General features: G+C 32.4%; 2 protein-coding genes across 11 annotated transcripts in view; both read right to left on the bottom strand.

Moving 5' to 3' along the window:
• LOC111510225 (uncharacterized) overlaps positions 1–6,753 on the bottom strand; it is a 179,106-nt gene extending 172,353 nt beyond the window's left edge. For 5 of the 7 annotated variants that reach the window (XR_012466981.1, XM_074180963.1, XM_074180964.1 and 2 more), the window contains exon 1: positions 5,844–6,748. Coding sequence is in view for 6 of the 7 variants with exons in the window: in XM_074180963.1 (XP_074037064.1) it covers positions 5,844–6,539 (696 nt within the window). In the remaining variant the exon portion in view is untranslated. Of the gene's footprint in view, positions 1–5,843 lie in introns of all 7 variants that reach the window. The other 2 variants (XM_074180960.1, XM_023166123.2) reach the window with 2 other exon arrangements.
• A 3,079-nt stretch (positions 6,754–9,832) lies between these two features.
• LOC111508655 (hypoxia-inducible factor 1-alpha) overlaps positions 9,833–17,422 on the bottom strand; it is a 268,802-nt gene continuing 261,212 nt past the window's right edge. For all 4 annotated transcript variants that reach the window (XM_074180950.1, XM_074180949.1, XM_074180948.1 and 1 more), the window contains exon 12: positions 9,833–14,141. In XM_074180950.1, the coding sequence (XP_074037051.1) occupies positions 13,866–14,141 (276 nt within the window). In that variant the 3' untranslated portion in view covers positions 9,833–13,865. The remainder of the gene's footprint in view (positions 14,142–17,422) is intronic.

The raw sequence follows: 17,422 nt of genomic DNA, 5'->3' as shown, positions 1-17,422 counted from the left end.
TATGTTTTTTTTCTGAGAGTTTTGTGTGGATCGCCAGGTTATCATTGAAGTACCAATGGGGAATATTCCTCAATTTGGGTTATTACAGCAAATGCTAGTTTGAACAAAATAAAGTTGAGTTTAATTCATGAGTTTTTCAAATTCACTTCGAGAAGTATTCAAATTGATGTTTCAAATGTTGGGTTTTAATTTTTAAAGGGATTTGTTTCTAATTCACATATTGGCAGCAGCGCCTACATCAAGTTGAAATAATTTATACGTACCTAGATATCCTACTTTAAAAAAGAAAAATTATCTTTATAAATCAACAATTAAGGCAAAATATAAATTATAGTTCAATACCACCTTCACAAGCCACATAAACAACAGTTGTCTTGTTATTTATTTATAGAGAGGAAGATAGGTTAGGTGCACAAAATGTCATGTCACAGAATGTCTCGGAACTCAGATCATAAGTAAACAGAACAGCACGACTCTGAAATATGTCATCTTTGTTTGTCTCATACAGGTAACAGATTCATTGTCCTTTATTAGCTATAACCGATGTTGCCAAATGGTGAAATAGAAACGAATCCCTTTAAATGTTGAATGCATTATTTCATTCCTCTTTTATAAGTATTTAAATATTTTTTAAAGAAAGAGGTTGAAAGGATAAGTTTAAAATGCGCTGTTTTAGAGCTTTTTTATGAAAACTACTTGATTTTCGTCAGGAGGAACATTCCTCATTATGGGTACATATGGTTTTTATTATGAGAAAAGTGATTTTTGTGTGGCAAACTTGTAGATAGACAACCCTACGAGCTACGTACTATTGGTCAAAGAGTGTCAACTTTCACAGCTGGAAATAACTGTGTCAAAGCTATTGCCCTAGTTTGCTGGTTGTTATGCCTGACCTTTCGTCCATGACTACGGTACACCTTAGAAAATGCGATGTGACAACGGACAAAAAGCTCTATTATGTTTGTACAATCCCTGATAATTTAATATTACATAAATGTGGAGAAAGAGGTCGTAGATGGCAATATAATACTTTTCAATACGCTCTGAAAGAATATAAATACACGGATTTCAACGTGAAGAATTATATTTTTCATTTACTGGATATTATTTCGAAAAATATTTTTTTATCTATTTAGAATAATTTCATTCATTCTATTTAATTGTAACTGAAGTTGTACCAAAGTATACGATATTTAATTCTTGATAGTTTTCGATTTTTTTTATCAGACTATTCACCTATAGATTATGCATTAAATATTTAGAAATAAAATCTATAGATGTAAGTTACCAGTGAATATTGCCCTGGAAATTTATATCTCAAATTCATATAAGATATTACATGTAAACATTACATTTCATACTGAAAATACAGTGAATGCATAAAACTACATATTTTATTAAATGATACCTTGTTTTTCAATTTGTTGGTATGTAATACTTCACATATGACTTGTAACATCAATATGTGATTTCTCAAAATTTGAAACATTCACAAATCATTCTGTGAATTTACGATATACTTTACGTAGGTCACCAATTGCCAACGTTTTGTTATGTGATTATGAAAGCATATTTTCTGCCCTGTGTGCTGTGTACGAGTATATTTTAGCGAATCTGAAGCCGCCCCTGACCAGTACGCTGGCCGAATCATGGAACAAACACGTGACCTCACCGCCAAAGAATGCAGTCGAAAATCGCCGGTAAAATTCTAGTACCGAACCGACTACAAAATTCTAGAAAGGACGTTACCGATATATGCACGTCTTCCCGACCCAAGAGGGCAGTTCAGAAAGTGAATCGAGCGACTAAACAATAAATAAAATAAAATAGCGGAAATAAATTAAGCGTTAGTTGCTAAGTGTTGTAATAAATAAATTAGTTTGTAATTAGTGAAATATTGTTGAAAATAAATGTGTTTAAGACAGTTACTTCTTTAGTATGTCACAATATACAAAGACAACAATACAAAACACTATTTTTACTTCAAACGTGAAAAATTCAAATTCGCTCGATCTACAACAAATATCAGTTCGATATATAATTCAATTCTGTACTCAAAGAATGTGCTCAGCCTTGCCTTTTCAATGTCGGTGGCGGTAGCTGTCATTTTTAGTGCCGCCGACCCTAAAAATAGAACCGTTATCATGGTGATTGATGATCATTTGAATTTGATAGGTGATACTTGGGTGGACAACTTTAGTAATTTTCGTCGTATTTTCGTCGTGCGAGGAAAAAATTTATAGTTTTTCGTGCATTGAATACGGGATTGAATATGAAATATAAAAAGTACAGAGTTTTTTCTACAGGGGACTTAATTTTCAAAACAGGTGAACTCTCACATCAACAGAAAAATCGGATGCCTCTCTCTATTTTACTTGTAACTCTCGATGTGAGACCACCAGATTTGAAAGTAAGGCCCCAGCAGATTTACATAACATAACCAATTTCAATAGTCAAATGTTATTTTTAACTAGCAACGCCATCTCTCGGCATTAATTCGAAATACAACTGAGACTCTTGTTTCCACCTTTAAAGGTTCTACCAAAGAACAGAGATCTACTCTCACATCAGTCTTTTATGGGGTTAGTAAACTTCATGTGGGATGGAAAATATTGAAAACTAAAATAAATGGGAATGACTTTTAATCGAAATTGTTTCAAGTATGTTTTAACTGTTGTAGATAAACGAAAGATTTTGCATAATGTTAAATGCATCCTCTAATTCATTAAAAAGTTGACATTCCTATACAAATCAGAAATGAAAACAAAAGTTTATAATATTCTTCTAGAACGTTTTATGTATAATGTAATGTATAATGTATAAATTCAGATTGGGTACAGTGCAATTATATAGTACAATATTTGTAAACAATAAATTTCCATTTCGAGTGGGGCGACATTACCTAAGCATGTGATATGCTTGTGCTGCTTTGTCAACCCACCTCGAAGTGGACTACACACTAGTTATGATTCGCCGAGCGAGAAATTAATAGTACCTAAATAATACATGTAAAATCACTTTTAATATAGATGGTGTACAACTAAGTACAATAATAAACTAATACTTATTCACTGAGATGTTAAAAAAAGAAAAAAAAAGTAAGAAAATAGAGAAAAATAATAAAATTACATAAAGAAATGGAGTTGAGAAAGAGAGAGAGAGAGTGAGGGAAATAGAGACTGGAGTCTTTCTTATGAATTGAGTGGGGAGATCAGATAATGCAAAATATATTTGGGTTTTCACGTATACAATTTCTTTTTTTACAATATTTTACAAGTTACTATTTCACTAATACCACACTAAAAAAATATTTGTTATCACCAAATGTTATCACCAAATGTTATCACCAAACAATTATGAGTATTGACATCTTCCATAATGAGAAAAAAAAAGATCATTAGAGAATCTGAATAGTTGTTAATACAGACTGAACTTAGAAAGTATATCCCAAAAAGTTGACCTTATCTAGTCGAAAAATTATTTTATTCATAAACTGTGTCTCAGACTATATAGAGAGTTTTTTTTGATAGTTTGAAAGATGTTCAAACGTTTCAACATGTTGAAATATTGATATCAATATTAGTTTTAAAAACATAATTTTTTTTTCATTTTTGAAAAAACTATGAGTACAGTTACTGATTAACAATTAGACTTTTTTTAGAATTATACTTTTATACATTTCACATTGACCGTTCTAGTTTTTCTGTGTATTTTTGTGATATTTTCTCACGTCTGTATAAAACTTTACTAGTGGTGTTTTTCTTTGAAAACACCATTGAGGCTAATCTCCAAAAAATTCAGTGTATTATCTTTATTTTTACGCCATTTTCTGCTATATTCTTGAAAATATGCATCTGATTTTCTTTTTAAATAAATATGTAGTTCCAATGTAAGAATTTTTAGGAAATTAATTAGATAAATTACTTCTAAGCAAGTGACTAATTGAACTGTAATCACAAGCTTCAGAAATATAGAAAATATATAAAAAATTAGGTCACTATAAGATGAAACCTGATCTCAAAAATCATGGAATAGGATATATGTATTCAACCAGCAGAAGTGAAAGCTGCAGAGACAGACTGAGGACTAATTTCGTTCGGCAGTTGATGTTAAAGCTTGACTTCTCAAAATTGAGTGGGCATACTTGGAGACTGGGTGTAAATGAAATTACCTAAAAGAACAGTTCGTTCAGGCCAGTCTCAAACAATAAACAACATGTTTGTCATCACCCCATCTGCCTGTGAACGAGGTAACCAACCGCTTATACGAAATTTGCCCAATTCCTCGAATAAGGAAGAAAACTTCCACAGATTAGGGGGGCATACTTGGAGACTGGCTGTAAATCAAATTACCTAAAAGAACAATTCGTTCCTGAAAGCAGGAACCTTTAAAAAAACGTTAAAATTACCTAAAAGAACAATTGTTTTTTTAGGTAATTTTAAAGCTTGACTTTTCGACAGACTGAAATAGTGGCCTTTGCTTACCATGGGTAAAATAGATTTGAGTTGTGCTATTAATCCAATAGATTGTTACTATTATGTATTATTACATAAAAACATTTTTTGTTCCATTATCATTTCTTATTACTTTTAAGTATGAAACATAAATGAACTAGATATTCTACTTGAAAATATGAATGAATGAATATGAATGGAAATAGTGACATCTACAATTTATAAAAGTATGTATTCCTTGTTCAAGTAATGAAAACTCACACAGTAGATTATACGATACGTTAGGTCAACAGTGAGTGGGTCAAAATCAACCCTCCACCGCAATAGTAGATTATACCAAGTGATCGAATAGTTTATTTGTAACTAATTAATTTCAGAAAATAAATATAAAAAGCAAAACAAAATTCAAGATAATGAGTATGCATTCAAAAATAATATTTACCATCTCTTTCGGCTGAAATACATGACAATTCTGCTGTTACAACACCAGCAACATTGTCTTCTGATACCCCTTGAAATAAAAACTGCAATGGAGGAATTCGGAAAGAAGTACCAGTTTAATGTCATCAAAAACTTCAAAAAGTAAAACATTTTACTGAGTTTTTCATAATATTCTATGTGCTAGAATGGTATATTCATGGTTCTGGTGTAATTATAAAAAAGTATTCATGAGATTTATTCATGTATATCAAGTTGACACAGTAGTTTGGAGTTGTACATTTCCTAATTTCCTTTACAGCATTGAAAGCTTTGATTAGTCCATAAATATCGCTCTACATAGTTGGCATTTTCCTTATCTGAATCATCATAAATAGTTTTATTGAAATAATAAATAGCATCTTGTGTAAATATTTGTTAAAACTGAATAGTCTATTGGCGATATTCAAAAAAAACATTGTTTTCCAAGTAACCCATTATCATGAGATTTTCCTATAACAGTTTACAAAACCACAATAAGTGATTTGCTATACAACAGCTTCCTCAAGTGTTTTCATATGTATAACGAAACACGTAGAGGTTTTGTAAGCTGTGAAAAGAATATCTCACAATAAAGTGTTACTTGATTAAGTTTGGGATTTTTATCAAGTATTGACCAAATCTATCACATTTTCATTCTGTACCTAATCACAAATATTCTCAAAAATAAATTACTAAAAATATTGTAAATGAAAAGCTTTTTTATCAATGAGTTCAATATAGAACTTACTTAATAAGTTGCCTCAGCAGATCACATATAAAACAATCAACATTTCATATATTTGTGAAGGGACCTATTTATTTCCTTTTTTAAAATCTTCTTTATTTAATAACAACAGGACTTCCTGTCACAATTACCTTAAAACTGGCATGGAACATTATAAAAAACAGCATGACAAACTACTAACTCACCAAACTCAATTGCTTCTCTTCAATCATATGTTTCACCCGAGCTATAAGCGCATCTTCTCTAACTCGAGCTGCATCTCTCACCTCCCTTATAACATCGGCTAGCTTGCCCGGTTCATAATCTCGATTATACTGCCTCATTTGCTGCTGCTTCATCATATTCAGCTCTATTCTCAACTCTGTCACTTCTCTAGACAATCTTCTGTTACTGTCCTTCAACAAATTAACTTGATGGGTGAGTTTATGTATAACTCTCTCGTCCAGCGAATTGGTGCTGGAGTCACTTTCGTTTGGCAAGCCCGGATCAGAGAAACGCCTTTTACCTGTATCTTCATTCTGTTCCATATTCACCAGAGGAAGACTGAGATACTCAGCTGCATCACCATTCATTTGAGGTACGGATAGGTTGTTCGGAGTGCTAAGATTGCCCACGAAATTCATATTTGGATTTGGGTAATTAGGTGGGTAGATGGGCAAGGACATGGTCTCGGAAGAGTTCGAGCAGTTTATGAAAGAGTAGTAGGTGGAAACATCTGGAATGCTGAGGTTATGGTATGGGTGAGAAGTGACAGGAAAATAGTTGCAGTTTGACATGGTATTCAAATCGAAATTGTTTGAAGGTAGTTTCTTCTCTCGATTCTTCTTACGTTTAACTACACTGGGAGGGTTTCCGTTAATCCCATTTGTTTCTGGGGACATTTTCTGAATATTGAGTTTTGAGAAACCTTATATATTTACTTCAGATAGGTTAATTATCATTAATGCGAAGATACTGTTTGAAGTGACAGAATTGTATTACATGTTAAATAACTCAGATAAGATGAACAAAATCATACTTATGGAAAAAAATTACTTTGTAAACATTATAAAAAGAGAAAGTGATAATAATATTTATTTTGTTTGATTGACATCTGACATGTGCCATGGAGAACTGTGAACTGTGCTGTATTCTGCGACCTCTGTAAGAAAAGACCGAACTATCGGAAAAAGTAAACATTATTATTAGACTGGATTCTGTCTTTTGAAAAATCGTTCATTTCCCGTATTGAAAAGCTAATCGATCTATATGAAAATACGTCATACGTCAAAAATAAATTTGCAGTTCTGGTGATTGTGACCAGTGTTTGTTTTGGGTCATATTTTCATATAGAATCTTTGGTAACGATCCGGACCATTTCAGTCAAACAGATAATTGTTTTCTATATAATTCATTAGAAACACTAATACAAACTATGAATATAGAATAAATCCAAGAAATTAGTCGACAGATAGCTGTTTCCAATATTAATTTATTGATGATCCGTGAATGTAGTCCTACACAACTATAGATATTCGGAACCCAGGGTTACTATATAGGGAGGGTTACGAAATGGAGTCCACTTTTGACGAGAGGGCATGAGTGACAGCAATATTGACGTTTCAAGTTTGAAATTCAGAATAAAATAATTCATTGTGAGTTAAGTTCATGGGTGGTTTATGAATTTTCCTTAATTTTCTTAGGTGAACATTTTTATCGATAATTATAAAACAAGTTTGATGCTGCCTTCTTGAGAACAAACTGTGAAAAATACCCTTTTCAATAACAATTTTTCCCCATATTTTGGAAGAACTAAAATGAAACTTGTTTTGTTCAAAATGTACCAAGTTCCTTTGCCAAAGAAGCGTTTAATATTATTTTGGTAGGTAATGACAAATAAAAGTTTCACAAGATATATATATATATATATATATATATATATATATATATATATATATATATATATATATATATATATATAATATAATATATATATATATATATATATATATATATATATATATATATATATATATATATATATATATATATATGTGCTTTACACAAAATTTTATTTTGGCTGCGTTCATTAGTCTTCAAGCGAAGAACATGAATGTCGCATTGTAACATTTGGCAGTTTAGCATGAAACTGACAGATGACAGTTCCTTAAGTTTATGTTTGAAATCTCCTTTCAAATTCCTGAGAAGCTGCTTTTGCTTTGCCAGTAATCTAATTGTTGTCAAGCCACATTATTAAACAATATTATTAAACATTATTATTCCATGATGCGGACAGTGTCGTGTCCCTGGATAAAATGTTATTTCTATTCACTGGTAGATGGCATGAACTACCAAAATTTCACTAACTAAACATTTTAATAAAAATGAATTCATCTTTCATGTTGATAATGTACTTACTTCTAGTAATGAACAATCCACTTACAGGGCAAGAGAACCACAATTTCGTCATTTTGAAAAATCCTTTTGACCACAAAACTCTCATTGTCAAGAAAAACATACCATCGAAATCAAATTAAATACTTCAAAATGCCACCATAGTCTATATACAAAGGAAATACAATTACATCTTTACTTCAATATATAAATTTGGTCATGAAGAGTACTAGAGCATACGTAGATTTTCAGCACATTATTTCAAAGAATGTTTTGTGATGGAAAAACATCATTACAAGGCAAGCGACATCTAGATACTGTAATTCGAACATCAAGCATAAGGAAAACACCAGTAACAGGTAACAGGGATGTATTTTTTCAATCTCTCGAATAAATGATGTGGTCTCCTAAGATATTTCCGACAGTGAGAGAAATTTCCTCTCTTTTTTTTCGAAATATTCAATTCAAAATAGCATACAATTTGAACTCGATTTGACCTTGAACTTCAATAACTTCCCCAAACGCTGACGCCTCTCATGGTTATCTTATGAACATTCAGAAAAAATATGACAACAATAATAAAATAATTGACTCCAGTAATCATGGACCATCACTAATAAATAAAATATTTCAGATTTCTATGGCTTGATCTTGATCAACAACAATAATATAAACAGTTGTCAAAAAGCATCTGATTGAGGAGGTAAAAACCGAATCACTGAGAGAGCTCAAGGACATACCAAAAAGTGCATATCAGAATTGCTTTGAAGATTGAAAAAACCCTGGCACAAATGTGTTCTATCTGACAGGGAAAAAAGCTGAGAGAACCTGACAAAAAATATATCAGTCAGACTCAGCAAGTCATTGAAATGCGTTTCAAAGAACACTCCTTGGAGAAGAGTTTTAATTTATAAAATAAAAATTATGAATAAAATATATTATTATTCTGAAATAAATAAAAACTGTCTAAGATTTTTGAGATCCGTAAAGGACACAAAATTTTTGGATACTTTGGAAGGCCTGAAAATAGCAAAATGTATCATGAGAACTATGAACAGTGACAAAGGTTCCATTCCAAGTGGTCCGATATTTACTTGCAAATGTATTGCTCTGTTGGAACTAGCGAGACTTTCACGAGAAAATTTACCGCGAATTTCTACACGAAATCATTGATATTTTGTGTCTGAAAGTGTAACTTGTTAGATACAAATAGATGTCCTGTTTAGAGTTGGAAATTGTTGTACTTCATCTTCTGAAGAAGGTTGGTTGGTGAAAATGGCTTTTATAAGAGTGTTGCAGTTCTGGTGTTTGACAACAGTGCTCGTTTGGAATCTATTCTATGACAGAGGTTGCAGTTCTACCTTCAATTACGGAATGTATGTTCGCATAACATTAAAAAAAATTAAAGTAATTGTTTCACTGTATGAGATGAAGTTCAATAAAAAAATTAAAGTGCATTATGTATCCTTGTAGTTTGAGTAATACTTAATGATGCTTGCAGTGTAATTTAATCAACTCTTTTGGTTGATAAAAACTTACTTCATGCTGAAATGAAAAATTAGTTGAACTATATATGAATTCAAATGTTTGATTATTTCCTGTCGAGATCTAAGCTACCATGATTAATAGCTTTTCACGTTCCAATATTGCAAACGACTTTTTCACAATTCCTTAATGACAAAAAACAAATTTTTTTGTTTTCCTCTTAAATGGCCAACCTGTATACTTGGAAGTTACCTCCAAATTCTACATTCGAAAGCTGTGTATTGTACCAAAAAAAAAGGAGATTCATAAAAAACACTTCCCAAACAAATACAATTTATTGCTGTCCAAATTCCCATCTTATTCCAATTTTATAAAATTCATGAACAATATTACCTTACTAATACACTAACATTTATCAATAACATTGAAATTATGTGACATTCATTTTGTAAAAATAATTATACAAGATTTTCACCAATATAGCACATTTGATTCGTATAAAAGTTAAAACTACACTTATCTAAATAAATGCAGATCATTTATTATTCATCTAATTTGCATAAATATGATTATAAGATTTGCAAAAATATCCATTTTTGAAAAATTGTGAAACTTTTGAGACATAACCCAGGAATTATGAACGACAACCTTGCAATTGAAATTGAAACTATTAAATAGTATGATATATGAAAAGGTATATGTATATATATTTTTATTATCTTCCATACTATACTTAGTAATTAGATTAGTATATGAATATGAGCCTTATCTAAATATGGCAGTTTTCTACATTTTCTCTGTTCATGATAAAAAACTACTGATAAAATATAAAAAGATATCGAAGTTGCACTAAGAAACATGACGTTTTGTGTACAGTTAAAAATCGAAAGCTCAATTAGTCAAATTTGAGCTGAAAAAACAAATTCTTATTCGTAACATTCACAAATCACCAAATTTCTTAAACTTCCACTAAAATATACTTTATTCTGATATACAACAATTCTAGGCCACATGTTAATATGCAAACCAATTTATCACTACTTTTAATAGCAGAAAGAGAGCTTGAAAATTCAAGATATGTTTAGTTGGCCTCTGAGGAAAAAAGTTTGTGGACTGCAATGCATTCCTTTTAAAATCTGAAACAGTGAATAGACATAACAGAGAAGAAACTGTTAAACATTCCCGAAGCTTACTCTGTGGTCTCAAAACATTTTTGCCCCAGAGATCATCAGGTTAATCAAAACTAAGTAAAATTAAAACGACAATAAAATATGATAAATGGCGTTTGAAGAATGAATATCAGTTGTTGCGAGTAAGATTGCCAGAGAATCAAGTGAGATCTGCGAATGAAACTAATGAAATAACTAGTATTTTTCAATACTTGGCGAATATACAGGGTGACAAACAAAAGTGCTTCCTCTTCCGTTTCAAATCTGAAAACCTTGGCTAGGTACTTTTGATCAGACTGTTTCTATTAGGATGTTTTTTCCTCAAAATTTTGTCAACATTGATAAATATTTTCAGATCATGGAACAAATTTTTGACAACTAGAAGCACTTTGGGTTTGTATTCATGAATTTATTTAATCAGCATTTTATGTGTCAAAAAAACTTAAAATAATTAAAATGAACTTGTGAAATTTTCATCTTTATGAGATAAAAACAATACAGCTTCTCCTGAGAAGCAATATTATCGGTCATATCCTCCCTTCTTGTTATTTGAATGGTCCTCATGCTGTCTTCATGGAAGCACATAAAATTCAAAAAATAGATTTGGCTAGAATTCAAAAATAATTCCAGTATACAGGTTGAAAGCCTTTTGAAAATGATGAAAACCATAGCGAAAAATGACTTTATGTTGCATTCTCATGTTCATTGAATTGAATTTTCACAATATTTGGAGTAAGAACCATGAAGTAAGAAGTTATATACAATACCCTATATACAGATTATTACCAATCATGAAAAAAGTAGATAATTCTAAAGAAAGTATTTGGTAAAAGTGAGCATTATAAAATTCATCAAGGTACTTAGTAAACAAAAAAATATATCTGAAACAGCATTCAAATGTCTTTTTATTATCCTTCTCATATACAAACATTCCAGGTACGAATCCTAATTCCAAAACATTTCAAATCTGTTTGTAGACTACCTGAACAGAAAATGACACACCAGCAATTCTCCATTAGTTTTCAACCATTCCATTCTCACTTTTTTAATAATATTATAACCCAATTCTTAAGAATATGAAAGGGAGGAAGTTCCTAGGACAGCTGGATTATGTGAAGGTATTCATAAAAACCATTCAATACATTTCAAATTCCATTGGATTTTTTCTTATTCTTCTGCTGTTATAACATACAGAAACTTTTTGAAATGTTCTTTTTATTTTTCGTGTTTCAAACGAAAACTGTACAAAACAAGTTTATATTTATTTTTGTAACAAAAACCCAGCTTTAGAAAACTTCATCGTGTGAAAGGTTGACATGTAAATACCTGAACTCTTAAAAGTAACCGGTGAGAAATGAATAACCTGTAATAGATTATTTCTCTAATAGCTAATATATTTTCACAAGGTAACTGACAATAACGAATTAATATTAAATTAAATTCTTTGCAGTGATTTTCAGAAACTTCTATCTGTTCGAAAATTATGATCAATAAAGAAATGTCTTGGCTTTCTACTTCTCCATCTTTACACAAATTCTCCATCTTTATACAAAAAAATATGGGAATTTTTCAAAGAATATACCACTTTCAGTTTATGATCAATAAGTTGTTCTCCTCTCTTGAGAATAGGAGAAAACAGCTTATTTAACAATAATAATAATGCAAATTACAGAATAAATCCATTGTATATTAAAAATTGAATAAGACGTTTTTAAATTCCATAATTTCTGTTAAATACTAGACGATCCCAGTGGCAAAGTAATACTAGGCCAGATCATGAATACAACGTTTTTATTGAGAAAGAACAATTCTTAGTAATACATGACAACTTCTCTTGGAAAAAAGTCATCTGTTAGGAAATTTGCAAACCCAAACTTTCTCGTTAACTGCCAAATGAGAAATCGCTTTCTCTTGTTCTCAACAACTTTCAATGCAATATATACTAAGAAGAAATGTAAAAATTTTTTTTATTTGTTGATTCTTTGAGAGATATTCATATTAACTGGCAGAAATCTGAACAGATATTTGGTAGTAAAACAATTTACGAAATGTGAGTTCAACTCACATGTTATATTTACCAAAGAAAAATTGTTTGATATGTGACCTTGTTTATTCATTATTCATTGGACATGTTGCATTTAATTTTTCAGAATGTGGGAGCTCAGGTATTGTGAAATCAAACTTTTAGGTAATTTGACATATACAACTATGGCTCAAGTAGTAGTATCTTGAGGTTTTATTAATATTGTGAAGCTGTGAAAAGGAAAAAACCTGGTTCAACAATGCATAAGTCAAGTGTGATTGTTAATATCAATGTAGTTAATTGAATTTCTCGAATGTGTTTAAAGTTAAGTAAAAACGCAGTAAAAGTTCAAATTGTATTTGAAAATATTTATTCATTCATGTCGAAGTCAGTTACAAACATTCGACTGCCACAATTTAGGAAAAACCCATTATGAAAGTTGTCAAATGCATAATCGTGGGATTAGCCAAAAATTGAGAGTTGATGATGAAAGGATTATTCCATTCTCGAGACATAGTGAAACACGTCAAAAATAATGGAATGATGACATGTGAAAAACATTTCTCCTTTTTTTTATAGTATTAGTCTTGAAGTGTTGTGTATTTTATTTAATACAGAGTTAGAATCCGTTGATTACATGATTTGTTGTATGAGTTTGAATGTTACAATGCAAATCAGTTTTCACCATCAATATTAAACAATTACTTGCATGTTTTTATATCATTTTATCATTGAAACCTCATCCCGGTTTTTTAGTTCAAGATGTGAATTGTTTAAAATGTAAAAGTCAACTGAAAATCAACAAGTAAAGGTGATGACATCTCCCGTTAAGAAAACGCCATTTATGGCATTATTCTCTTTCTAATTATTGTGAAACAGTTTTGGGACAAAATATAAACGTTACTTTTCTGTTATACTATATCATACTTCCGACACTTTTTCCCTTATCGTTAATATAAAGTGAATGTCCTGCTTTGATTGTACAACCGGGTGTAAAATAACAACCTGAATCAAGATACACCTACCCAAGCCTCACCATTGTTTACCCCCTTTCAAACAACAACTTTGACATTCTCAACAGTGACACTTTTCCCCTTAACAATAATAAGTGGTATTTCAAACTCTCGTGCAACTGTCTCTTTAGCCGCATGATCTAGCTAAATCGACGCTGTGTTTGCTTCCAGAGCTGTCAGAAGATCTTGTCCTTGGAGAAGGACGCTACCGACGGGCGCATTCACTTCGTAGTCCTGCTGATTGAGGTCCATAAGCGATGCCAAGGACGACGCTTCAGGTTCCAGTAAGCTGACGGAATTCTTGCGAAGGAGTTGTCGACGACTGTCATCATTGTCCAACAGGCTCTTCTTTTTTTCTTCGAAGCTGAAAGGGTCCAGAGAGGTCCCGAACACCAACAATGATCTGGTAGTAGCATCGTCCTGAAATGTTGAAAATTGTGTTTTAGTTTGTCATTCAACAGGCACCTGGTATAATTCCAAAGTAACCCGTTAGGTTCTAAATATCAATTGAAACCCTGTGAATGCCTAAGATATGCTTAAACTTTTGAAAAAAAGATGAGAATGTAACAGAAGGGTCCACGCAATATTTAATCATTTCTAAAGTGCCTTTGACACTATGGAGAGAAACAGAACAATTGAAGCATTAAAGAATCTCCAAATATCGGGAAAAGTGAAAAAACTAACAAAAATAACAAGGGCCAAAAAAGAGTGGAATTTCCTGTGGGTTGGGCTACCTATCGGGCGCGTCCCCAGGTGGCGGATTGGGGAACGGCCAGACTGGAGGCCCTGTCCGGGAAGGCAATGTGGCCTTACGGACGGGGTCGCCGGACTCCTGGTCAGTGGCAGAAATAAATAGTACGAGGAAAACTAAAACCCTCCAAAAGCCTTTGCAAAACATGCCACCGTGAACCAGCCTACCCAAGCTAAGGTGTAAAGAATCGTGCCGACAGCTGAATGGCCGCAGGGTGATATGCGGTCACGAACGATCCCCTTGGGGGACTGGGCGAAACCTCATTGTAATCAGCCTACCTCTGGTAATGCGGGGCTCTGCCAGAGGTGACCAACTCTTTCCTTGCTACGCGTGGGAACACACATGAATGAAACAACAGAAACAACAAAAACAGAAACTAATCCCGAGCTGGACAGAAGTGCTCACCTAAATCTAAGGCGGTGGTTGGGGATGAACAGAAATGTCCACCCCAATCTACCGCTAGGAATGAGGCTGGACATAGCAGATCACCTTCAACAGCAAAGATACTTCCTGCGGCGGGCGCCAAGAACTCCGCCTTGAATAAAGGCAAGGAACCGGCTGACCCTGCAGGAAAGCTCCCTCACTTGTGCACCTAGGAGGACAACTCCTCGGGAGGATGTGAAATGGGTCACATGTGGCCTAAGTGCTGTGAGTTTACACTCACTCTCCCTACTCTACAGATACCAGAGAAGAGTGGAATTTCAAGGAAAAATAACAAAAGATCAACGCGAATCAAGGATTAAAGCAAGGAGACCCTTTATTCTCAACACTGTTCTACCTAGTACTAGAGAACAGATACTAAAAACGAATATCTGTTTAAAAATCTGTTTTTCCGTTAACCAGCTGTCGCACCCCTACGAACGACAACCCTCAGAAGTCGAAGTTGTACGAGCTACGGATTAACGAGGTCTTACTTTTTAACGTGTGATTCCTAACACGGGTTGGACGATAGCAAGTGAAGATCATCGTTCAGACTAGGGCTTGAACCACCGACCAACACGTCAGTCAATTCGAGTGAGTGAACAAAGCACCCACGCCGAACCGCTTGACTACCCACCGACCGGTATGAAGCCAAGAAACATATTTCAACAACATCTAAATAATTGTGTTTGCAGGCAATATAGTAGTAAAAGGAGAAAACGAAAATCGGTATGATCAAGAAAATCAAATAACTATAGATGCTGAAGCAAAGAAATATGGACTACGCATATAAATAAAAGACAAAATATATGGAAGTGAAAAACAAGAAAACAAAAAGGAACATCTAAAAACTGACAATAATTGAATAGAACTGGCCGATACTTTATGAAAATCCATATTAGAACTCATTAATACAGTTTATTGTATGATTTTCACTATAGAGGGTTTTACAAAAACCGCGACCCGTGTTTCTATACAATAGCTTTCTCAAGCGTTAATAATTAACGCATTATAGTGAAAATCATACAATAAACTCTATTGATGAGTTTTAAAAACTGACAACTTCAAATTGAAAATTAAAGCTTTCAACTTGAGAGTAACTATGGGAAAAACTGAAAAACAATTTAAGAAAGAATTACCACAGAAAAGCAAGTAGAAATATGTTAAAAAGAAAAAACTCCAAACCAAAGGACAAAAATTAAGAAATACAAAATGTCAATATGGACAATCATAATATAGAAACAACCGTGGTGAATAGAGAAGAGGGACAATACTTAGGAAGAGTAAAAAATAATGAGAATAGTTCTAATACCTGATTCCACTCCAGGAGGTGAGAAAAGAAGAAAAAGTAATGAAAACATAACAAAGGAGATATGGTATGAAAATGTAGTTGGAGTAATCAAATTGCAGTGGTAAGAATGGATAGGAGACATTATGAATTCATCAACGGAGATATTTGGAAATGTAACAAGATGGACACCAATTCAACAAAGGTGTCGAGAATATACCACATCTTGGTAAATAAGGAACACATCACCCAATTTTAAATCACCCAAATTTCATCAATCATGGCAGCTAGATCACGAAGTGATCACAAAAATTTTTCCGAAAGGTTGTCTGTCATAAAGTCTCAAAAACACTATATGTTACTGTAGAAGATGAAAAAATCAAGTCCATTCAAATGAGAAAACGTAACTTTCAGATTGATAGCATTAACTTATATACTACTTCTGGCGAGAAATAAAATTTCTTCAGAACTTTTCAGTTTGCCAATTTCAAGGTGGAAATGGCCAAAATATTTATGCAACATATGCTTTGAGACTTAACATAAGAGACATGCAGACATAAAAAAGACTAGCTCAAGTTTCATGCCAGCCTTAACAAAAAATAAACATCCGTATCATTATTGAAATATTGCCACTTGATAAGCACTAATTCAACTGAGTTAGTCACAGGGTTTGATAGTAGTTTATTGGGTGATCTATTTCTACTGGTGAACAGAAAAAGTTCATTATAAGAATAATCTAATAAAAAATTTGAATTATGGTCCATTTTGTTGATCACTTGCAAAGAAGTATAATATTCATTGAGCTCAATTAATCACAATGTATAAAACTGTCTTGTGAATGATCCATACAATTTCTGAATATCAATATCAGACAAGATTTTGATAAATTATCATATTCCAATAACGAGTTCTGAATACGTTACTCAATTTCTGTAAAGACTAAAAGAAAACCCTAACTTATCATTTCTTTTTTCATTTTGCCAGAAATTTCATTATAACATTGAATCTACATTTATTTTCGCACCTGCAACCAAATATATGTGTTGTATATTTTATCATTTGAAAATAGATATACAAAAATCAGAAAACACATTTTAAAACTATCCCATAGATGGCGTCTTCGTAAGTGGAGAAATCCCGTGCTTACTTTCCCACATTTTTTTGAATTGGAGAAGTAGAAAGCACAAACCTTCTTCAGTTGAAAAAATATATTATCCAGTCAATTTTCCTCATTATCTCTGA

Source organism: Leptinotarsa decemlineata, unplaced genomic scaffold (assembly GCF_025532065.1).
Source record: "Leptinotarsa decemlineata unplaced genomic scaffold, Ldec_3_MD MMD2_tig00026307_RagTag_RagTag, whole genome shotgun sequence".
Taxonomy (NCBI): Eukaryota; Metazoa; Arthropoda; class Insecta; order Coleoptera; family Chrysomelidae; genus Leptinotarsa; species Leptinotarsa decemlineata.
Note: the sequence above shows the minus strand (reverse complement) of the source record. Positions and strands in the feature narration are given on the sequence as shown.